This window comes from Aotus nancymaae, unplaced genomic scaffold (assembly GCF_030222135.1).
Source record: "Aotus nancymaae isolate 86718 unplaced genomic scaffold, 86718_ANA_hifiasm-v0.15.2.pri h1tg000089l, whole genome shotgun sequence".
Taxonomy (NCBI): domain Eukaryota; kingdom Metazoa; phylum Chordata; class Mammalia; order Primates; family Aotidae; genus Aotus; species Aotus nancymaae.
This window is the reverse complement of record NW_026988504.1, coordinates 14623833-14648212: the sequence shown is the minus strand read 5'-3', so window position 1 is coordinate 14648212 and position 24380 is coordinate 14623833. Positions and strand designations below refer to the sequence as shown.

General features: G+C 42.9%; 1 protein-coding gene across 1 annotated transcript in view; it reads left to right on the top strand.

Annotated features, from left to right (window-relative positions):
- The first annotated feature begins 5044 nt into the window (after positions 1 to 5044).
- Positions 5045 to 24380, top strand: part of GNA13 (G protein subunit alpha 13) — a 47178-nt gene continuing 27842 nt past the window's right edge. The window contains exons 1-2 of the mRNA XM_021670878.2: positions 5045 to 5327; positions 7855 to 8081. Coding sequence (XP_021526553.2) covers positions 5045 to 5327; positions 7855 to 8081 — 510 coding nt within the window. The remainder of the gene's footprint in view (positions 5328 to 7854; positions 8082 to 24380) is intronic.

The window sequence follows — 24380 nt, the reverse complement described above, 5'->3', positions numbered from 1 at the left end:
GGCACAAAGATTGGCAAATAAGCTAAGTAAGACTCTTTTTTTTCTGTTTTTTCAATTGAAAATAAATTCTAACTATAGGAAGCCTATCTTTCAGTTCCAAGAGAAGAGTTATGCATAGATTTCAAGACTGGCAGTATTGTCGGAAAGAGCTTGTTTCTTTCTAAGGTGACGAGAAGAGAAAAGCTATTTGGAAATGTATTTTGTTTTTAATCACATCTTTATCCTGCAAGACTGATGCTAAACTTTGAGTTTCCAGAAAGAAATGAGCATTGCAACTAAACAACTGTTGCAATTATTTTATCACAGCTCCACAGGGTATCTGAATCCATTTGCATATGGATTAACTGGCTAGCAACAATACAGATGCTTCCAATGAGTTAACATGTGGGTCTGTTGGAAATATAGCATCCAGCAGATTCAATTCTAACTAGTAGACTTTATACTCCCTTAAAAAGTTTGGATTTTTTTAAAGTTACAAAACAATGTATCTGAATTTTAAAGTTAAAAGTTACAAAACAACGTATCTGAAAATTAAAATACCACTAATAAGATTACAATGTAACCTGAAGCAACTGCTAGATTTCCTTCTGTTACAACAAATTTCAATGGTTAGTATTATTTTGAAATAAACACAAGGGCACTTTTATTCTTTGAATGTTGCGCACTGTGAGCATTTCAATGTTAAATGATCCCAATGATTTTTTACAGAAAATATTTTTCCGGCAGGGCGTGATGGCTCATACCTGTAATCCCAGAACTTTGGGAGGCCAAGGAGGGTGGATCACGAGGTCAGGAGTTAGAGACCAGCCTGGCCAACATGGTGAAAACTGGTCTCTACTAAAAATACAAAAATTAGCCGGGCATGGTGGTTTGTGCCTGTAATCCCAGCTACTCAGGAAGCTGAGGCAGGAGAATTGCTTGAACCTGGGAAGCAGGAGGTTGCAGTGAGCTGAGATAGTGCCATTGCACTCCAGCCTGGGCAACAGAGCAAGGCTCCAACTCGAGGGTGGGGGGAGTATATATATATATATATATATATATATATATACACACACACACACACACACACACATAGATATAGATGTAGATATGTATATATTTATATATGTAGATACACATCTATCTATATATATTTTTCCCCCAACTCACTTTTTTTTATTGTGGCAAATTTCACATAACATAAAATTCATCATGTGACCATTTTACAGTGTAGAATTAATGGGCATTTAGTACATTCACAATGTTCTGAAACCATCATCACTATCTATTTCCAAAACATTTTCGTTATCCCAAAAGGAAACTCTGTACCCGTTAAGCAGTCTATCCCCATCTTCCCTCACCCCATCTGCTTTTTGTTTCTGTGGATTTGCCTATTCTGAACATTTCACATAAGTGGAAACTTATAATATGTGGCCTTTTGTTTCACTTAGCCTAGTATTTTCAAAGAGTATCCATGTTGTAGCATGTGTCAGCACCTCATTTCTTTTATGGCTGAATAATTGCATTGCATAGATACACGACATTGTGTTTACCCATTCATTCACCAATGGACATTTGGACACCTTATGGTCATTCCTTTTTTGTTGTTGTGGGTTTTGTTTAAACTTTTATTTTAGGTTTAGAGGTACATATGCAGGTTTGTTAGACACGTAAATTGCCTGTTTCGAGTGTCTGGTGTACAGATTATTTAGTCACTCAGGTAATAAGTATAGTATCTGATAGGCTTTTTGTTTGTTTTGAGATGGAGTTTTGCTCTTGTTGCCCAGGCTGGAGTGCAATGGTGCAATCTCAGCTCACTGCAACCTACGCCTCCCGGGTTCAAGAGATTCTCCTGTCTCAGCCTTCTGAGTAGCTGGGATTACAGGTGCCTTCCACCACACCCGGCTAAATTTTAGTATTTTTAGTAGAGATGGGTTTTCACCATGTTGGCCAGGCTGCTCTCAAGCTCCTGGCTTAAACTGTTTGGATTACAGGCATGAACCACTGTGGCCAGCTAATCTCTTGGCTACCATAAATGGTGCTGTTCTGAATGGGGTTTACGAGTTTTTGTTTGAACACTGTTTTCAGTTCTTTTTAGTATTTGGGGGGTTATACCCAGGAGTAAAATTACTGGGTCATATGGCAATTCTATGTTCAACTCTTTGAGAAACCACCAAATCTCTAACTCATTTTTATGTTTACAATTTACAAGGTATCTTGATCACCAGTTAGAATAAGCTGGAGAGCTGCTGCAAAACCCAGGTTGGACCCAAAGAGGTCTTTCTTTTCTTTTCTTTTCCTCTCTCTCTCTCTCTCTCTTTTCCTTCCTTCCTTCCCTCCCTCCTCCCTCCCTGCCTCCCTCCCTTTCTCCTTTCTTCTCTTCTTTCCCTTCCCTTCTTTCCCTTCCTTCCTTTCTACTTTTTTTTGAGACAGAGTCTCACTTTGTCACCCAGGCCCCAGGCTGGAGTGCAATGGCATGATCTCCGCTCACTGTAACCTCCACCTCCCAGGTTCAAGCGATTCTCCTGCCTCAGCTTCCTGAGTAGCTGGGATTTCAGGTGCAAGCCATCACACTCAGCTAATTTTTGTATTTTTAGTGGAGACAGGGTTTCACCGAGTTGGCCAGGCTGGTCTCAAACTCCTGATCTCAAGTGATCCGTCCGCCTCAGCCTCCCAAAGTGCCAGGATTATAGGCATGAGCTACCACGCCCAGCCCTCTTTTTCTTTCTTTCTTCTTCTTCTCTTTTCCTTTTCCTTCATTTGCCTTTCAGGTCAAAAAGGTCTCTTTTTAAAAACCACACTGAGTAGCACGGCCAGGCTCAATGTGAGCCAAGTCTGTTTCCAGGCAGGGCTTTGAACAGCTTTCTCTGCTTCTCTACATGTCATGACATGAACTGGCTCAGCAGGAATACCTTCCTGCCTCCTGGGCATTCTTGGTTTTCCATTATGTTACACACACTTCTGAAAAAAGATGTTAACTACCAAACTTACAAGTTTCTCTCCTCTGTCTTTGTTGAAGTGCAGGTTAGCACCTGGGGTCAATGCAGAAACAGTCCTTGAGGGCCTGTTCTATGCCCCAATCCTGGGAGAGGTGAGTCCTTGCATGGTTAGAGAACAGGGCCTCCCAAACACTAGATGAGATGATGGAGAAATTCTCCATCCAGGGCAGACTTTTACCATCTGTTTTGCCTGACAGCACTGTTCAGTGATTCTGACTCTATCAATCCACAGATATCGGAGGTGGGCCTTCCCTATCTGTATATTGTAGGTTGTCCACCCTATGGGCTTGCCAGAGCCACAGGAGATAATCCTACTACAAGCATTGTTTACTGCAGCCAATCTACTAAGTCTAGGCTTCTCTGTCATTAACCCAACCCCAGACAGTAACTGATTAGCACCAATTTTAAAATTTAAACCTGTTCGAGAGTTTCTCAGAATGCTGACCTCTTACCTCAACTCCCTGACACCTAGGAAGTTTCTGAGCTACAGGAGCCCAAAGCTATGTTGCAGTGCCAAAAACAGGGACAGACCAAAGTGGCTTTTTCAACTTGAAACTAAATATTAAGAATGAAGAGGTTGGCTTTCATGAATGCGGGTTAAGCAGTTTCTCTGCCAACCCACAGCTGTCACTTGTGGCTTGTCTCCTGGCCTTTCAGGTGTCCTGGCCTGAATCTGCTGCTAAGACAGAAAAAAAGTCCCCTGACGGGTCACATCCTCTGTAATCTGGCAGGAAACCTAAAATTTGCATGCTCCCATTCCTTGCGGTGTTTGTGTATCTGCTTCCTTGTTGGGAATCGCCTGCATCACAGTGTCCGGTGTAGGGGATTTTCACCATGACCTCACCCTCCTGCTGCCACTCACTGATTCCAGCCTGGCCAAACATCCCTGAAGCCACATCACAGCCCAGGTGGAATGCACATGAGTGAGCCATTAACAGCCCCTGGTAGCACATCTCAGGTTAACATCAACTCCAGTTCTTTCCCTGGTGGTGGTGGGGGGGGGGGCCTGGCATGGGTCTGAAAATGCCAGAAAGAGCTGGAAGTGTGTGCGGATGATGTCTGGTTACTGTTCTGGAATTCAGAGAGTAGAAGGTCAAGGGAGTCACCTTATGAAAACACACCAGGCCAGGGAGGGGTGGCTCCGTCTGGAATCCCTACACTGTGGGAGGTGAGGCTGGAGGATTGCTTGAGCTCAGGAGTTCAAGACCACCCTGGGCAACATAGGGGGAGACCCCTGTATCTAAAAATAAATACAAAAAATTAGCAGGGCATGATGGCACACGCTTGTAATCCCTGTGATCCCAGCTACTCAGGAGGCTGAACCTGGGAGGTGGAGTGAGCCAAGATCGCGCCACTGCACTCCAGCCAGGGTGACAGAGAGAGACTTCACCTCAAAAAATAAAAAAGAAAATGAAATAAAGAAAATGCACCAAAGGCCTGTCAGGCTCACGCCGGCTGTTCTGTTGGAATAATTTCGAGTCCGTGGCCTCGAAAAGGGTCCGGTGGGCGGTGGCAGCGGGCAGCAGGCGCACGCGGGAGAAAGGGCGGCTAAGTGGGAACCCAAGGAGCCGCGTCCGGGACCTGGTCTCCGGCCTCCAGGCCCAGGGGAAGGAGCCCTTCTGCCCACAAGTGGGCGCAGACCACGAAAGGGAAACAGAAAGTTAGACTCCCTCGCGCGGCCCACGTGACCGCGGCTCCCCGGCCCTCCCAGCGCGCGCCCGGCCGCGGCCGCGAGTGCGGGCACCGGAGCGAGACAGCGGGCGCGTGACTCGCCGCCCACGGCGTGCGAGCGCGCCTCCGGGAAGCAGCGGGAGCGCGCACGCGCCGGGGCCACCGCCCCTCCCGGGCCGGGTCCGCCCTCCTTCCCTCCCTCCCCCGCTCTCCTGGCCCGCCCTGCCCGGCCCGCCCTGCGAGTCAGTTCGCTGGTTCCCTCCCTCCCTGGGCGCGCTCGGGCCGCCGCAGCGCTCCCCGCCCTCGAGCCGCGGTGCCGGAGCCGCCCGCCGCCCGAGGAGGAGGTGGAGGGAGCCGGAGGGGCCCGCCGAGGCTGCGGCGGCGGCGGCGGCAAGATGGCGGACTTCCTGCCGTCGCGGTCCGTGCTGTCCGTGTGCTTCCCCGGCTGCCTGCTGACGAGCAGCGAGGCCGAGCAGCAACGCAAGTCCAAGGAGATCGACAAATGCCTGTCCCGGGAGAAGACCTACGTGAAGCGGCTGGTGAAGATCCTGCTGCTGGGCGCGGGCGAAAGCGGCAAGTCCACCTTCCTGAAGCAGATGCGGATCATCCACGGGCAGGACTTCGACCAGCGCGCGCGCGAGGAGTTCCGCCCCACCATCTACAGCAACGTGATCAAAGGTGCCGGGCCGGGAACGGAGGTCGCGGGCGTGGGGGCCGCGGGGCTGGGGCAGCGGCGGGCGGGGGGCCGGGCACCGCCCTCGTCCGCTCCGTCGCTGGCAGAAGACGGGTCCCGGCGGGCGTGCTGGCGGGAAGGGGGCGCGCCGCGGGCACCGGCCCTGCCCGCCCGGGGTGCCCTCGCCCCCCAGGCGAGAGGATGCTCGGGGGCGCCCTGTTCTCCCCCTTGTCTCCCCGGTGGGCGTCACGGCCATTCCCTCACCCCCACCGCGCCCCTGGTCTCGCCCCCTGCGAGAGGGAAGTGAGGCGAACTGGGTGCCTCGGGGTATGGGAGACCTCTCCTGTCCTCCCCGCTGCGGATGAGGCAGGAAGATTCTAGAGCAGCCCCAGTCCCTGAACCCCCATTCCCGGCTCGGGCGATGTGGGCCGAACCTCGCTACCCCGGCTGAGTGACCCGAGTCACATGGGGTCGCATGAGCTCCCAACTCCCTGCTTCCTTGACCGCCTCCAAGTTCTGGAACCGTCGCAGTAAGGGAACTTTTTGCCTTCTTGTCAAGGGCGTAGGGTGACAGCCTCCTTTTGGGCAAGAGTATGAAACTTGAGAGTGTCAGGTTGACTGTACTGGAATCGGGAGAGAGTAGACCCATACGGTTAGTCTAAAAAAGTAGCATCTGTCCCTTTTCGCCCCAGTGTCACTGTCAGGTAGGATGTTTGCCTATAATCGCTGTGCAGCACGCTCCACTCTCCTTTTCGCTAAGTAGCTGGGGGCTGGCGGGAAGGGAGTGCCACTACTTCTGTTTAGATGAAATGTTGTAGTTGTAAGAAGATTGGCTTAAAAGTCATGTGGCTCCTGTACAGATGGAGACAATGAATGAATGTTGAGTTAGGTAATTGGCTCTGCTCTTTATTGACAGTAGTTTTAAAATTAAATTTTGTTTTTAAGTGGAAAAATAAACAAGTTTATTCCTGGGCATTCAAAAGAATCGAAAAGATGTTTTTTATTTTGTCATTTGAAAGGTAACACTCATTTTTCTGTGTGTCATGTATGTTCTATAGAAAAGGCATTTTGGCAAAATTCAGGTGCAAAGCCTGATATTTCATGTGCATCTGGATTTTATTTTATTTAGGGAGCAGTTTAGAAGCTTGCTACAGATGCAGGTTTTTTTAAAGTGGGATTTTTATTCAGGAAGTACATAAGGGACTTCTTCATGTCACTCCCACCCCGCCCCTCCCAGCGTTTGGGTAAAGGAAAACTACCTGAAGAGGGAGGCATTGTGGAATAATGACTAGAGAGAATCTCTAGGCCAGCAGCTCACAGACCACAGCCAGTTCTAGCCCTAGTACCTCTGCAGTTAAACTATAAAGAACAGTTGTATTTACCCTGTTGTAATATTTAGCACAAAACTAATTAAGGTCTCTTTCAAGGCTGCAGACTCTGCCTTAGTCCTTAATCGAAGGTACCTTTGTATCCTGATGCAGTTGAACTTAAGGAATTATGTTAATGAATAGCATCAACTTGTTAACTGATTGTGAGCCAGGTAAACACCTCGTTCTTAATGTACACTGAGTTGTTAAGTGTGATCTACTTTTGAGCATTGATTATGAGATGAAATAAGTCATCAGGAATCTAGTGTTTTTGAGTTGACTGAAATTTGACAGTAAAACAGCTTTTTGAGGCTGGGCGTGGTGGTTCACTCCTGCAGTCCCAGCACGGAGGCCAGAGTGGGAGGATGGCTTGAGCCCAGGAGTTCCAGACCAGCCTGGGCAACATAGCCAGACCTCATCCCTATTAAAAAACAAAAAACTAAAAAACACCAGTTTTTCAGTTGTTCAAACAAATGACTTCTAGTAGGCAAGTGACTGTTCAGATGGATCAAAGGTAATAAAAATAATAGATCAGTGATAGAAAAAGCAAGCTTGAACTAATCTCTGTGAGCTGGAGTTCGATTTTGTATTATTTTGCAGTTGATCTTCCTTTTAGGGAAATTGAGGGCTGTCCTGTGAGTTAAACTGAATTGAAGCTTGGGCTGGTAGAAGTTTTTAAATTTTGAATGTTCCTAGAAGACTCAGTGTTGGGTTAGGGTGCTGAAGGAGGTAACAGAATGTGGAGCTACGATACTTGGTTCTTAGTGTTTCATAAGTGAACATCTTTTGAGTTCATAAAATCTTGGTTATATCTGTTTTCTTCCATGCTTGGACAGTGGTCTATGCAGCATAAGTTCTTTTCCTTCTTGAGTTTGGTTCTTTTTGACTACTTTCTACCCCAGAAGTTATTTTATAAATTGGAACATGTTAGAAGTCCTTCAGAAAGAGCAATTGTGCTGATAGTATTTGCTTTCCAAGACTCGAATTTTAAGACTGTGAGCAACTATTATTTTTATAAGCTCTGAGAAGTTTTTAATGTTGGTCTCCATTTTTGGAGAAGGTATGTCTGGATTGATTCAGAAGTATAAGGAAATAATACTGGAATAAAAACTTACGATAATATCTAATGACTTCTTCCCATACATTTTCTTCTTTTTAAACAAAGGTATGAGGGTGCTGGTAGATGCTCGAGAAAAGCTTCATATTCCCTGGGGAGATAACACAAACCAACTCCATGGAGACAAGATGATGTCATTTGATACCCGGGCCCCCATGGCAGCCCAAGGAATGGTGGAAACAAGGGTTTTCTTACAATATCTTCCTGCTATAAGAGCATTATGGGCAGACAGTGGCATACAGAATGCCTATGACCGGCGTCGAGAATTTCAACTGGTAAGAGATTTGCTCTTTTTAAATGTGTGGTTTTATTTTAACAACATTTAGTAATACAGGTTGCACATCCCTAATCTGAAAATTCCAAATGCTAATGCTCCGAAATCCAAAAGTATATGAGATGGAAGAACAGACTGAGAGGCTGAGGGAAAACCTAATGTGTCCTAGTCTATAACTATGCGTAAAAATGGTGTATACAGCTACCTTCAGCCTACTTGTCTTAAGGTATATATGAAACATAAATGAATTTCTGGTTTAGACTTGGGTCTCCCTTCTAACATATCTCATGTGTGTGCAAATATTTCAAAAATCTAAAGAAATTCAAAATTCAAAACACTTCTGGTCCCAGGCATTCGGATAAGGGATACTCAACCTGTATCTGATTTTAGCACACTTTTTTCACTAACTTCCATAATATAATGTATCTCTCCAAAATTGTAGCCTCAGAAATTTGATTTTTTGGTTTTTGTTTTTGGGGAGATGAGATGGAGGCTCACTCTGTTGCCCAGGCTGGAGTGCAGCGGTGTGATCTCGGCTCGTTGCAGCCTCTGCCTCTTGGGTTCAAGTCAGGTAGTTTTTGCCATGTAGGCCAGGCTGGTCTCAAATTCCTGACCTCAGGTGATATGCCCACCTTGGCCTCCGAAAGTGCTGGCATTATAGTTGTGAGCCACCGCACCTGGCTTGTAGCCTCAGAAATTTGGATTGCTATGTAGATGAGCTTTTTACTAAGCGAGATAAAAATAAGATAAACTCCGTAGATTTGGATTGTATTTATTCACTATGTTTAATCACTTTTCCTTTTTGAAAGTAAGGTCATAATGATTTCCCTAGGTACTTTCTTCTAATTTGGTTCTCTTTTTGAAAATATTTTCCTCCCAGTTTAGCATCTGTATTCATGCTTCTAAAAAAACCAGCCTTTTACTTTGTAGTAAGACTTCAGTAACTGAACATAGTTGTTCAAATACGCTATTTAGACTTTAGAGACATTCATTTTGTGATACAGGTTAATTTAATATACAAAGATTGAAATTCTTAATGTATATAAAAGCATAGTAATGTGCTTTTTGTATATTGGCATCTGTGTGTGTGTGTGTGTGTGTGTGTGTGTGTGTGTGTTTAAGGCAACTAAGCCCATTTTATTAAATGTTCCTCCTTAAAAAAAAAATAATAATCTTACTTTTTGTATCTTTGTTTCACATGGGAAGCACCCAGAATTTATTTTACATTTATTTTTTTTTCTATTTTTCCTTTTTTTGAGATGGAGTCTCACTCTGTCACCCAGGCTGGAGTGCAGTGGCGCCATCTCAGCTCACTACAACCTCCCTCTGCTGGGTTCAAGCAATTCTCCTGCCTCAGTCTCCTGAGTAGATGGGACTACAAGCATGCGTGACCACGCCCAGCTGATTTTTGTAGTTTTAGTAGAGATGGAAGGTTTTGCCATGTTGGCCAGGCTGGTCTGCCCTCCTCTGCCTCGCAAAGTGCTGGGATTACAGACCTGAGCCACCCAGCCAGGCATTGTCCCCCTTTTTTCTTAAGGCTACCCATAAAATACTTAGTAGCTGGCCGGGCGCGGTGGCTCACGCCTGTAATCTCAGCACTTTGGGAGGCCGAGGCAGGCCAGTCATGAGGTCAAGAGATTGAGACCATCCTGGCCAACATGGTGAAACCCCATCTCTATTAAAAATACAAAAATTAGCTGGGCATGGTGGCACGTACCTGTAGTTGCAACTACTTGGGAGGCTGAGGTGGAAGGATCGCTTGATCCCAGGAGGTGGAGGTTGCAGTGAGCCAAGATAGTGCCACTGTGCTACAGCCTGGCTACAGAGCAAGACTCCCTCTCAAAAAAAAAAAAAAAAAACCTACTTTGTAGCTGTTATACAGCATTGAAGACAGGTTTGGAAAAAAAAGTATCCAATCTAGGTTAAAAATACTGAAATGACAGTTGAAGCAGATTTTTAATCAAGTATTTTGTAATTTAACTGTGAATGCTGTGATTGTATTAGATTTTATTTGCAAAAGACCAGAAAGATTCCAGCAGTGATAGAAATCCAGACTATGTGCAATTTGGAGGTAGTTCAGATCTGAAGTGTTTTACTCTAATATGATTAAAATGAAATGACAGTTAAGAGTAAAACTGCTTAGGAAGTATTTGATGATATCACCAACATTAATCCACATTAATAGGTGTGGTTACAAAATGATGTGCAACCAACAGTCCTTGCTGTTATTATTTGTACTTAGAAGCAGTCTTGCCTTTTAAAAGTTCTAGGAACGTGTTCATGATAGCTTTTTATAAAACTGACACCTTAATCTTTACTATGTCTGAATTATGGCTTCTGTTATTCAACTAGCATTTGATTATTTACTGTCTTGTATAGTTCTCTTCTATCATGTTTGTATTTTGTACTTTCAAGTAATATATTTATTTCTGAAAGGCAGAGACTGTCTCACGTTATTGTTAAAATTGAGTAGCTGGCAGTATTACATGTTGAAAATTATGAATTCAACTTGACAAGTGACCTCTATCCAATTCCCAGATTTTTTTTTTTTTTTTGAGACGGAGTTTCGCTCTTGATACCCAGGCTGGAGCGCAATGGCGCGATCTCGGCTCACCGCAATCTCCGCCTCCTGGGTTCAGGCAATTCTCCTGCCTCAGCCTCCTGAGTAGCTGGGATTACAGGCACGCGCCACCGTGCCCAGCTAATTTTTTGTATTAGTAGAGACGGGGTTTCACCATGTTGACCAGGATGGTCTCGATCTCTTGACCTCGTGATCCACCCGCCTCGGCCTCCCAAAGTGCTGGGATTACACAATTCCCAGATTTCTAGTTAGTTTTTGTCCTTTGATCAGTGTTTGTTACTTTATTTTTGGTAGATTTGCTTGCATGAGTTCTTCCGTATACCCCTTCCCATTGCCCATCACCATGCCTCCTGTTTGTTGTTGTTGTTGTTTTTGAGATGGAGTTCGCTCTTGTTGCCCAGGCTGGAGTGCAATGGCGTGATCTTGGCTCACCCACAACCTCCGCCTCCTGGTTTCAAGCGATTCTCCTGCCTCAGCCTCCTGAGTTGCTTAGATTACAGGCATGTACCACCACGCCCGGCTAATTTTGTATTTTTAGTACAGACAGGGCTTCTCCTTGTGGGTCAGGCTGGTCTCAAACTCCCAACCTCAGGTGATCTGCCTGCCTCAGCCTCCCAAAGTGCTGGGATAATGGGTGTGAGCCACCGTGCCTGGCCATCTACCTCCTGTTTTTAAGTGCTGCTTATTTTCCTTTTTCTATTTTCTCAATAAATGACACACTTTCAACTCAGTTTTCTCAGGCTCTATTCATCCTTCCAGGTCAGAGAAGAAACATTCATCTGTAATAAACATTCATCTGTAATAAGCATTCCATGTATATGGATTAAATGAATAAACGAAGAACTGTACACCTGAAAGTTCTCTGTGGGGAAGTTGCATATTTGCCCTAAGTCCATTTAATTAAAGTTGGGTTTCATGGACAGCTTTTTAATTTGGAAATTCACATCTAACCATCTCACATCGGGACTGTCATGTCGTCATCATTGAGAGGGCATGCCTAAGTCTATCTTTGTGATTAAGAACAGATAGGAACTCAGGATGAGGACCTGCTTGTTGCTCACTTGAGCCAGCTGATGCTTAAGGAGCAAAGAAGTCCTCAAAGGTGAGGAGAGATAAGTTCCAGAAATACTTTTTTCCATGATGAAAAGTAGAGACAAGAAAAGAGGAACAGAGCAAGATCTAATTTTAAACTTCTGGAGGACAGAGATTCTTTTTTCCTGAGTTTGTGCAAGAGACAAGGTCTCACTCTGTTGCCTGGGCTGGAGTGCACTGTTGTGATTGTAGCTCACTGTAGCCTCAACTCCAAGGCTCAAGTGATTTTCCAGCCTCAGTCTCCCAAGTAGCTAGGACTACAGTTGTGTGCCACCACACCCAGCTAATTTTTAAAAAATTCTTGCAGAGGTGGGATCTCACTATGTTGCCACTTGCTGGCCTTAACCTTCTGATCTCAAGCAGTCCTCCTGCCTTGGCTTCCCAAAATGTTGGGATTACAGGTGTGAGCCACTGTGCCTGGCTTCAGGATTGTTAATAGCACTTGGCACATATAGATGCTCCATTATTATGTTGACTGAATGACTCTTAAATTCTTGGATGTGCTGTGGTGCTTGGCATAGTGTCAGGCACTGAGAAAGCACTTGGCTTACTTAAAATTTTCCTCAGAGTCATCATCAGTTCCATCTACTTCATCTCCAAGCATCAGCTCCCCAAGTTCTGTTGTTTCTACCTCTGTAATGTCTCTTGCATTCATTCCCTCCTTTCCTCTGTGTTATTGTCCTGCTACCTTTTGGTTGGACTCAAAGGCAGTCTTGTTCAAACACAGCTTGGGTTTGCTCAGAAGGCTTTAGTGGCTCGCCATTGCCTCCAGTACAGAGTTCAACCTTTTCAGAGTAGGCGGATCAGGAGGTCAGGAGTTCGAGACCGGCCTGGCCAACATGGTGAAACCCCGTCTCTCCTAAAGATACAAAAAAATTAGTCAGACGTGGTGTTGTGTGCCTGTAATCCTCGCTACTTGGGAGGTTGAGGCGGGAGAATCGCTTGGACTAAGGAGTCGGGGGTTGCAGTGAGCCGAGATCACGCCATTGCACTCCAGCCTGGGCGACAGGGTGAGACTCTGTCTCCAAAAAAAAAAGAAAAGAAAAGGAAAAGGGTAAACATGGGAGGAAATAGAAGGGGTTAGCAGATAAAGTATTTAAAATTAAAAGTAGCCTTTTGGTTTTAACTAATGATTTGATTATTAAACTTATTAATGCAAATTAAAATAAACAGTTTTTAAGGGTCTACATGACTTCACATTTTGCTTAAGATGAACAGCTGCCCTTTAATCAATTTTGAGGACAAGGGATAGGGTGTTGATAACACAGCTTAGGTTTTTAGCCGGCTACTCATTTGTTAGTAATAACTTTGGGTGTAAACATGAATGTTTTTCTTTCTAAGTTCCCAAAGGCAAACATTTCCTTTTCTGGTTAGTTCCATTATGGGGTCAGCTAAATAGCTTACTGTGGAAAAGAAAAATCTAAGATTCACATACCTTTCTAGTTATTAAAATTAGCACATTGAGGATAATATATTGTAAGAAGTGGCCTCTTTTAGTACTGAATTAAATATCTAAAATACTTTACTTTGGCTGTACATTCAGTATAGCCTGCCACTGCACTTACGAGTTACCCTGTCTTTAGAAAACCTCATGTGACAATAGCTAGATAATTTGCTAACTCAGATAAATAAAAAGATGGGAGTCAGGGGTGACTGGATGATACAATTGGAGATATGGATGAAAACGAACAAAATGGCTAGGAGTCATTTCCAACTAATTTTTTTGTTTGTATTCACTTATTGAGAAGTATAAGCAACACTGGTTATATAGGACAGGACAGCGTGTGTGACAGTAGGAGGAACATCCCACAGCTTCCTACTTTCTGTAAACAATTTAACATTGTCAGCATTAATACAACTTCCTGTAATGGCCAGTCTGTCTTTGCAATTCCTGAAACCAAAACGGTTATTGCTAATTATGGTACCTTCAGTTGGACTTAATTCTTTTCTTTTTGTGCCTGATGTTACTCTTCTTGAAGCTGATAAGGTAGTTTATTCCTTAAGACAGAGATTCACACCCTCATTCTGTGTAACAAAGTAGCCATTTAGCTCCACGATTGGCCTGTAAAAAGCTGAGGTCCCTAAGTAATACTAGAAACTTCAGTTTCCACTAAAAATTTTTTTATAGCATGTACTTGAAATGTAATACAATCAAGAGTAGAAATATAATACAATCGAGTCATTTGAAGTTCCTGTAGTCCCAACTACTGGGTAGACAGGAGGATTGCTTGAGCTGAATAGTTCAAGTCCAACTTGAACTTAAAAAAAAAAAAAAATCGGTCATTTATTTATTCATTAAATTAATTTGGATTTGCTTTAAATAGTAAACAATTGCTACTTTCAGTTGTAAAATATTATGTTTCTGTTGGATGATTGGTCCATTTTCTCTATAAGTATAATCAAGCAAGGACCTTGAGTTTCTAAAAACCTATTGAGTATCTTTTGATTCTAGGGTTAGGGTAAAATATTTCATTCCATATAAAATAAAGATTATATATAACATTAGCAACAGAGTCTCACTCTGTTACACAGGCTGGAGTGCAGTGGTGTGATCATAACTCAGTGTAACCTTGGAACTCCTGGGCTCAAGTGATCCTCCCACCTTAGCCTCCTAAAGTACTGGGATTGCTATAGTGAGCCACCTCACCCAGCCAGAGATAATAGAGATTTTTAAAGTTGAGTTTAGTTTCTTTTTGATGAAATTGATCAGATGTCAGAGTGGTTACATTTTATCCAAATCTTGTAAACCCAGAAATTTATTTACTTTAAAAACAAAAAGGGTATTTTGATACACACTTACAGGTTTTTTTCTTTTTAATTAATTTCTTTTTTAAAATTTCTGTCAGTTCTTTTAAGTTTACACTTACTGTTTTCATACAACTTTGTGAGGTTTGGCGTGCACCCATAGGTGGTATCACTTGATGTATTCTATTATGTTGAAATTTTTATGTTTGTATTTTTTTTTGGGTGAAAATGACTGGCTGTGGGATGTCTCTCTGGTGCTGAAGCGGAATTGGAAAATACCATGCTGCTTTTTTTTTTTTTTTTTGAGGCAGAGTTTTGCTCTCATTGCCCAGGCTGGAGTGCAATGGCAGGATCTCGGCTCACAAGCGATTCTCCTGCCTCAGCTTCCTGAGTAGCTGGGATTACAGGCATGCGCTGCCATACCCGGCTAATTTTGTATTTTTAATAGAGACAGGCTTTCTCCATGTTGGTCAGGCTGGTCTGAAACTCTTGACCTCGAGTGATCTGCCTGCCTCGGCCTCCCAAAGGGCTGAGATTACAGGCGTGAGCTACAGCTCTCAGCAGTGTGCTGCCTTCTATATTACCTTTTATTGCTAAACAAAGCTAGTGGTATAATAATTTATGATTCTCTGAAAATGTTTATTAAACAACTAAGAGATGGAACAAGCAAATAGTATTGTTACAAAGCACAGATTTTAGTTTCAGAACTGTTTACCTAGAGTTTTCCTGGGACCTAACCCAGGAAAAAGGTTTGTGAGCTTACACTTAAAAAAAAGCATAATGGCCAAAGCACTCCCTGGATTGAATGTTCCCTGCTCATCTTTCACAGATACGCAGCAGCTAACCAAGTTGGGGTATCCAGTCCTATTAGCCCAAAACAGGTGCCAGTTTCTTTCTTCAGAAAATTCAGGCTGCAAGGATTGCTTGAGGCCAACAGTTCCAGAACAGCCTGGCCAACATAGCAAGACCCTGTCTCTACAAAAAATTTTTAAAAATTAGCCAGATGAAGTGGTACATGCCTGCAGTCCCAGCTGCTTAGGAGGCTGAGAGAAGGAGATTACTTGATCCCAGTAGTTCAAGGTTGCGGTGAGCTGTGATTGCACCACTGCATTCCAGCCTGGTCGCCAGCAGAGTGAGATCCTGTCTCAAAAATAAATTTGAAATTAATTCATAGAACCGATGATTATAATAATTGTTTAATACCTTATGTTTTATAACAACATTTGCTTTGCACTTTTCAAAGCCCTGTCACATACATGATCATAGAATCTTATATTTAAAAAGGAGAAACAGTCCTGAAGTGTTGTGTCCTCCCAAAAAAGAGCGAAACAAGATACACTGTTATCCCCATTTCACAGATTAAAAGATGGAGACTCAGAAAGGTTCCTTGAGATGCTTCAATTCACAGACCTAGTAAATAACAATAGAATAGAAGAATAGCCACCGCAACCTCAATCTGCTGACTCCTAGTCCACAGCTCTGGTCACCAAACCATTTTACAAGCACTTAAACATGGCATCTGTGGAGCATTCTTCTTCTCTCTCATTCCCAACAACTTGTGACCACCATCTATGCACAGAAATAATTAACACTCCCCTATTAAGCTCTAGCACTTTAAGTGCATGTAAGGTTTTGTGAAGAATGTTTGATGTTTCCAACCATTTTATCCTAATCACTATTCAACTTGGTAAAGATTCACTTTTAATCTTTGCCTCCTTGTAAACTAACTGTAATAGTGATTGTCAACTGCTGTTTCATCAGTGGATATGGGTTTGTTTTTTTTAATTTTCCTTTTTGGTGACAGATTCTTGCTCTGTTGCCCAGGCTGGAGTGCAGTGTCTCGATCTTGGCTCACTGCATCTTCTGCTTCCTGTGTTCAAGCCCTGACCCAGCCTCTAAAGTAGCAGGGACTACAGGCGTGCACCACCACGCCCAGCTAAGTTTTGTGTTTTTAGTAGAGATGAGGTTTCACCATGTTGGCCAGGCTGGTCTTGAACTTCTGACCTCAGGTGATCTGCATGTCTCAGCCTCCCAAAGTGCTGGGATTACAGGCGTGAGTCACCATGCCTGGCTGAACACAGTTTTTAATGTATTCTGAAAAACAAGCCTAATGGCAACTAGTTAGCTGAAAGAGATTGCAAACATTTTTCTAGGAAAGTGTCATTTGGAAATTAGTGCCTATCTTGTATGTAATTGGTCAGATTTGCTTTTGTTTTGGAGAAGGGGACACCAGAACACTTTTTTTTTTTTTTTTTTTTAAGATGGAGTTGCTCCATTGCCCAGGCTGGAGTGCAGTGGCATGATCTTGGCTTTCTGTAACCTCCACCTCCCAGGCTCAAGTAATTCTCTTGCCTCAGCCTCCCGAGTAGCTGAGATTACAGGTATGGGCCACCATGCCTGGCTTATTTTTGCAATTTTAGTAGAGATGGGGTTTCACTGTGTTGGCCAGGCTGCTCTCAAACTCATGACCTCAAGTGATCTGCCTGCCTCGGCCTCCCACAGTGTCAGGATTACAAACAAGCATGAGCCACCACACGTGGCCTAGCATTTGAAATGCTTCTCATGTAATCATGTCACAGTTTTCATATTGCCTTCATTGGCAGTGCTCATCACCCAAGATTGCAGTTTGTCACAAAGTTTTTCTTTCTTTCTTTCTTTTTTTTTTTTAAGAGGTGGGGTTTTGCCAGGTTACCCCGGCTGGTCTTGAATTTGTGGATTCGATTAATTCTCCCACCTGGGCCTCCCAAAGTGCTGGGACTACAGGCTCATGAGCCACCACCTTGCCTGGCTTGTCACAAATTTTTGTTCCAGTTACAGGTGACCTAATTTTTTTTTTAAAGTGTGTATTTCTGAAAATTTTTATTCCCTTGCTTCAAAGTATTTTGTTTTTCCCTAGTTACGTACTATTCACGTATGTCTATATTGTGAACCTACCTTGTTTACAAGATGCTTTTCTCTCGAAAGAACTTGTTATAGCTACATTAGCAGAGCAGTATTAGAATGAGCTGATATGGATCAAGAAAATAGTTTTGTTTTGAGAACTGAGCTTAAGTGCACTTGGCCAGATACCAATCTGTTGCAGTGTTGGTAGCTATTTATTTTAATCTTCCAAATTTAATCACTCTTATTTTGGCAAAATGAATTGAAAGTGTTTTTTATTTTTTTACTTTTTGAGACAGGGTCTTGCTGTGTTGCCTCGGCCAGAGTGCAGTGGCACAGTCACAACTTAAACTGTAGCCTTGACCTTCCCAGCTCAAGCAATCTTCCCACCTCAGTCTCCTGAGTAGTTGAGATTAACAGCACGCACTACTATACCGGCTAGTTTTTTTTTTATTATTTTCAGAAATGACGTCTCACTATGTTGCCCAGGCTGGCCTTGAACTCCGGCCTCGAATGATCCTCCCATCTTGACATCCTGAAGTGCTGGGATTTCAGGCATGAGCCACTGTGCCCAGCCTCGAAAAGATGTTTAAATCCGTGCAGTGGGTAAACTTTTTCATCCCCATCTACTCTGCAGTAGATGCAGAATACTTTAGTAGAATTGTTTATTAATTTTTGTTTTTTTCTCTCCTTTTTCTTTTCTTTCTTTCTTTCTTTCTTTTTTTTTGAGATGAAGGTTGCGGTAAGCCTAGATTCGCGCCACTGCACTCCAGGCTGGAGTGCAGTGGCGCGAATCTAGGCTTACCGCATCCTCCATCTTCTGGGTTCAAGTGATCTGCTTCAGGAGAAGCAGTAGCTGGAATTACAGGCATGTGCCACCTGTAGCTGGGATTACAGGCATGTGCCACCACACCCGGCTAATTTTGTATTTTTAGTAGAGACGGGATTTTTCCATGTTGGTCAGGCTGGTCTTGAACTCCTGACCTCAGGTGATGCATCTGCCTTGGCCTCCCAAAGTGTTGGGATTACAAGTGTGAGTCACTGCTCCTGGCCAGTTCTTCATTTTTTCACAGTACCTTTTTAAACAAGTGAAAACATTTTACAAACGATGGGTCTGTATTTTTATGGCTAGTCCTTGTGTGCCTTTGTGAAAACATATAACTCTAAAGAATCAAATGTCATTTAAAAATAATAGAGTATTATATAGATGTGTGGTGAAACCAACCAATATTGATCCTTCTCATTATCACGATGAGAGTTGTAGCCAGAATTATTTAATTGTTTGGAGAATGTGTTGCTGAAATGCTTCAGATGTATCAGAGTGAGCCAAGTCATGTATCTTCTTGCTGGAGGCAGGGGGAGATCACCTCTGGTTCAGGTGCAGAGTACTCACCACTCCCACTGACTGTGCTGCTTTCTTCTCCTCTTCCTTCACCTTTGTCTCTGAGGCCCTCCCCATACCCCTTCCACACACAGACATACTCTTTGCCTTTTTGCCGTTATCTCCGGCCTGTGACTTGGCAGAGGTGTTGAGAGTACTTAGGTTAAAGAGGGTGTTTGAGCTTAATTTCCAAGTTAAAAATTTTCATATGTTCACAAAATACAGAATTTTTTTTTTAAGATTCCATGTTTTTTGTGAGATCTTAGAACTTCTGACTATTTTGTATAAAAACCAATTAAAAAGTTAGAGAATATCTACTTTTTCTCATGGAGCAAAATTAGCAAATTTCAGATTTGCTTCCCTCAAATAAAAGTGTTGATTTTAGCATTTAAAAACAAAACTCTTCTGTACCACCCCCTCTCCCCAGAAAACGTGGAACAATGTCTTTGGGTTCTTTGAGCCAAGGCTGCTATATTTAGCTTGTAAATGGGACATTTCTTTTCTCTTTTAACTATTCTGAAAAAGTTAAAGAAAAAGAGCTGGAATATGAATAATTGGGGTGAGAGACTTTCATTTTCCTTTTCAACGTCTTGGTTACTGTTTTTCTAGTCTCTGGGTAACTTTTTTAAAAAATTTATTTTTCTACTAAATAGGATGAATTGACTCAGAAGTTATATAGAAAATCTGTTATATTATCATGTGATTTTTATTTAAGCTTCATGATGTGAAATGTGGTTGTATTTATTCATTGATATTAAATAAAAGAAACATTTATGGAAGTTACTAGCAATGAGCAGCTTTCATATAGAATATGAAAGAACTTCCGTGTTGCTAGAGAGTTGCTCACAAGTTATTGCCTGGCCAACTCTGCTGCAGTAAGCCTAACACATGAGAAAATGTACGGGAGTATACTTTAGATAGATAAAATTTTTATTCAACTGTAAGATGACTCTAAATTTTTAATGGGTTTTTAAAAACCTAAATAATTGGCTGGGCGCGGTGGCTCATGCCTGTAATCCCAGCACTTTGGGAGGCCAAGTCGAGCGGATCACAAGGTCAGGAGATGGAGACCATCCTGGCCAACGTGGTAAGACCCTGTCTCCACTAAAAATACAAAAATTAGCCAGGCATGGTGGCACGTGTCTGTAATCTCAGCTACTCAGGAGGCAGGAGAATCGCTTGAACCAGGGAGTTGGAGGTTGCAGTGAGCTGAGATGGTGCCACTGCACCCCAGCCTGGCAACAGAGTGAGACTCTGCCTCAAAAAAAAAAAAAAAAAAAACCCTAAATAATTGACCACGGTATGTTCACAAAGCTGCAAATACTGTTTATCCTAATTGAAAAATTTAAAAAGAAAATGTGATTTATCCAGTTCAGTTAAAAATACTGTAATTCAATGATTTGCTATTTTTAACTATTATCAGCTTGCCACATTTACTGTTAAACTATTTGTTACAGCTTCAAACATGGTAGGGACTTTGTTAACATAAAGATTATTTATATTTCAACTCTTGACTAGAACAAGGAGAATTATACTTGCTTCAGTTTTTTCTTGACTTTTTCAGTTATGATATGTTATGACTAAATGTTGCAACCAATTTTAAAGTTGGTGTTACAGTTTAATAGTTTAGTAAGAGAACCAAGGTTCCCTTTGTTGTACAGTATTTTGGCCTTACTGTATCTTTCTTTTGAAAAAGAAGAGTATTTTATTAAAAAGCTTCATTCCGTAGAAATACTTTTTTTGATAAGAATATGTATGTTCATGTGATATTTTTATACGTAATTGTATTTTATTCTATATGAAAAGTAAATAGCGAATGTAAAAAGTGATGAGGACAAGAAAGCCCTAGGTAGTGGATTACAGGAAATAGGAAATGTGTTATTCTGAAACTGGTCTGGTAACAGTTCACTTTTCAGCAGCCATGCAGTCACGTGTTACTGAACGCCTGTTAATGAGTCAGTTACCTTTTTTTGGGCTGGGTATTTGCTAGTGAACCAAACGAAAGTAATCTGTGTTAATCTTAGATGCTAGTCAGAGTAACCTACGTGAAATACACAAACATTTATACATGTGGTAAATGCTCTGAAGAAAAAGAAACAATGAGAGACCAAGAGGATGGTCTGAGGAGGCGACATTTAGGTAAAGATCCCATGGATGAGAAAGTCCTCTGGGCAAGGAGGGGGAAGAATGCTCCAGGCAGAATGAGCGCCATGTACAAAGTTGGAAAAAATTTGCTACTGGTCAGAAAATGTGATTCAGACCAGGAGGGAGGAGTGAGTGAGGGAGAACTGAGGTGGAGGAGGCAGGCAGCAGCCTGTGACTGGCCAGGCCTTGTAGCCCATGTTGAGGAGTTTGGGGTTTCTCTGACTGTTTTGGGAAGCCACCAAAGGCTTTTAAGCAAGATCACTCGGGCTGCTGTGTGGAAATTAGAGGGGAGTGAGGGAGAGCCTTTGCATCGGGTACTGTTCTTGGTCCTAACCAGTTCCAGAATTAGGAGATGATTGCAGAGCAAGCAGCTTGTTGTCAGGTGGTGGCCATAGAGATAAGAGAAGAAAATGGATTCAGGATATACTTTGTAGGGAAAATCATTGGGATCTGACAGATTGGGTGTGGGGCAGGGGAGAAAGGTATATATTAAGAGTGACTCAAGTTTCTAGCTTTATCAACTAGGTGGATATTGGTGCTATTTACTCAAATGGCAGATCGTGGGAGAATGATATTTGAAGGGGAAGATTAAAAATTAGTTTGGGCATTCAGACAGTTCGTGATTTACCGTGGTTTGACTTTCGATTTTTTTACTTTACGGTGGTGCAAATGGGACACACATTTAGTAGGAACTGTACTTCAGGTACCCATACAACCATTACGTTTTTCACTTTCAGTATAGTATTCAGTAAACTTTGAGATAGTCAACACTTCATTATAAAGTAAGCTTTATGCTAGGTGATTTTGCCCAACTATCACTGATGTAAGTGTTCTGAGCATGTTTAAGGGAGGCTAGGCTAAGCTGTGATGCTTGGTGGGTTAGATGTATTAAGTGTGTTTTTGGGCCAGGCATGGTGTCTCATGCTTGTAATCCCAGCACTTTGGGAGGCTGAGGTGGGTGGATTGCTTGAACTCAGGAGTTTGAGACCAGCCTCACCAACATGGTGAGACCTCCTCACCCCCTGCCCCGTCTCTACTAAAAATACAGAAAAATGGTTGGGCATGGGGTGGTGTATGCCTGTGGTCCCAGCTATGCAGAGCTGAGGTGGAAGGATCTCTTGAGCCCAGGGATTTGAGGCTACAGTGAGCTGTGATTATGCCACTGCCCTCAAGCGTTGGTGACAAAGCAAGACCCTGTTTCTAAAAATAAATATGTTTTTTCTTGTTGCTGTTTTTGAGATGGAGTCTCGCTGTGTCACCCAGGCTGGAGTGCAGTGGCGGAATCTTGGCTAACTGCAACCTCTGCCTTCCAGGTTCAAGCGATTCTGCTGCCTCAGCCTGCCAAGTAACTGAGATTACAGGCACCGTGCCTGGATAATTTTTATATTTTTAGTAGAGACAAGATTTCACTACGTTGACCAGGCTGGTCTTGAACTCCTGACCTCATGATCCACCCTGCTCAGCTTCCCAGGATGCTGGGATTACAGGCGTGAGCCACCGCGCCCGACCATGAATGTGTTTTTGACTTCATTATTTTCATCTTAACCGATGGGTTTGTTGGGACATAACCTCATCAGAAGTCAACAAGCTTAAGTACTTAAGGTTGAGATCTCTGTGAGACATATGGGTGGAGATACCAAGTAGACAGCTTGATATATGAGTCTTGAATTCAGAACAGTTTAGGGCTAGAGATAGAAATTCAGAAGATGTTTGTATCTAGGTGATATTTAAAGTCTGTGACATGATGACTGAGTGTAATTTCTCTGATATGATTACTCAGGGAAAGGGTATAGAAAGAAGAGATGAGGGCTCATGGTACAGGCTTTTTCCCCTGACCATTTTTGTAGAGGCAGGGTCTGGCCATGTTGCCCAGGCTGGTCTCGAACTCCTGGGCTCAAGCAATCTGCCTGTCTTGGCCTTCCAAAGTGTTGGGATTACAGGCTTCAGCCACTGTGCCCAGTCTCACACTAGAAGTCTTGAGAAACCGCCACGTCTTTTGAGAATGTTCAGAGGAGGAGATCCTAGCAGAAATGGCCAGAAAAGTAGGAGAAGTTTAGGAACATGTCATGTCATGGAAACCAGGAAAGTGTTTCAAGAAGAAAAAAGTGGTCAGCGGTGTCCTGTGCCAGTGAGAGGTCTGGAAAGAATGACATGTGCATTGGTTTTGGCACCGGAAGGTTGCATATGCTGACTATGGCAGCAGGTGCTCTGGTGAGGGAGAGGCCAGTCTAGAAGGGCTTATGAGGAGAGAGGCAGGTAAGTCAACAGTACTGGCAAATGAAATGATCAATGCTATCATGTACTGCATTTATAGCTGTTCTGCTAAGAGTGTACAGAATCACTCTTTATTAACCTAGAAAAGACCTAAGAGAGCATGTAGTCCAGTTCACTTCATTTTGTAAGTAATACATAAGGCCACAGAGATCAGGGACACATAGAGGTTAAGGTCACAGGTAGTTTTATTTATTTATATATTTATTTATTTATTTAGGACAGTGTCTCATTCTTTTGCCCAGGCTGAAGTGCAGTGGCACGATGTAAGCTCACTGCATTCTCTGTCTCCCAGGTTCAAGCGATTCTCATGCCTCAGCTTCCCGAGTAGCTGGGACTACAGGCATGCACCGCAATATCCCCAGCTAATTTTTGTAGTTTTAATAGAAACAGGGTTTTGTCATGTTGGCCAGGCTGGTCTCGAACACCTGGCCTCAAGCAATCCACCCCTACTTGGTCTCCTAAAGAACTGGGATTGCAGGCGTGAGCCACTGCCCCTGGCCCAGCTAGTTTAGTTTTAGTGATAGAGCCAAGATTCAGACTCTGGGTTGTAGGATTCCATAGCCCAAGTCTGACACTCCACTGCCTTGCTTTATTGCTTTCCTTAGTAACAAAGTTAACCAAATAGTAACTTGGAAACAGGAGCTGATGTGCCAGTATACATTTTGAGTTAATTTTCACATTCATCAGCATTTGAAAATATTTACCAATTGGCCTGCTTTGCCACCTAACTGGTTGTTTGGAGGATAAGGATGGGAAAGTAGTTAGTGCTCCTGATAGGCTGTGTGGAAATTTTCTGCTGGAGAGAGAGTTTGGGATAATGATTGAACTCTAAACTGGGAATAAAGTCATCTGGGTTTTCCTTTCACCTGTTTTATGATCATAGGTACAGAATACTTTATTCATTAGTGTTGATTATTGTGTAATGTTTGAGTTATAGGGTATTTTATAGCACATCGTCACAGAGCAGAATTTTCCGTCTAGAGTACATTCACGAGGACTTCAGGGTATTACGAAGTGCTCCTGTGGGCCCCTCTGTTTAGATAGTAGGGGAATTGAAACTGTATTTGGGAAGTATGTCCTGTGTTGGGAGAACAGCATATTCTTTTTTCCTTTTTAACAGTTAAAAGTCATTTCTTTTTGGGAATCCGAAAAAAGATTTACAACCTAAGGGTTCTATTTCTGACAAAGCTAAATATTTCTTG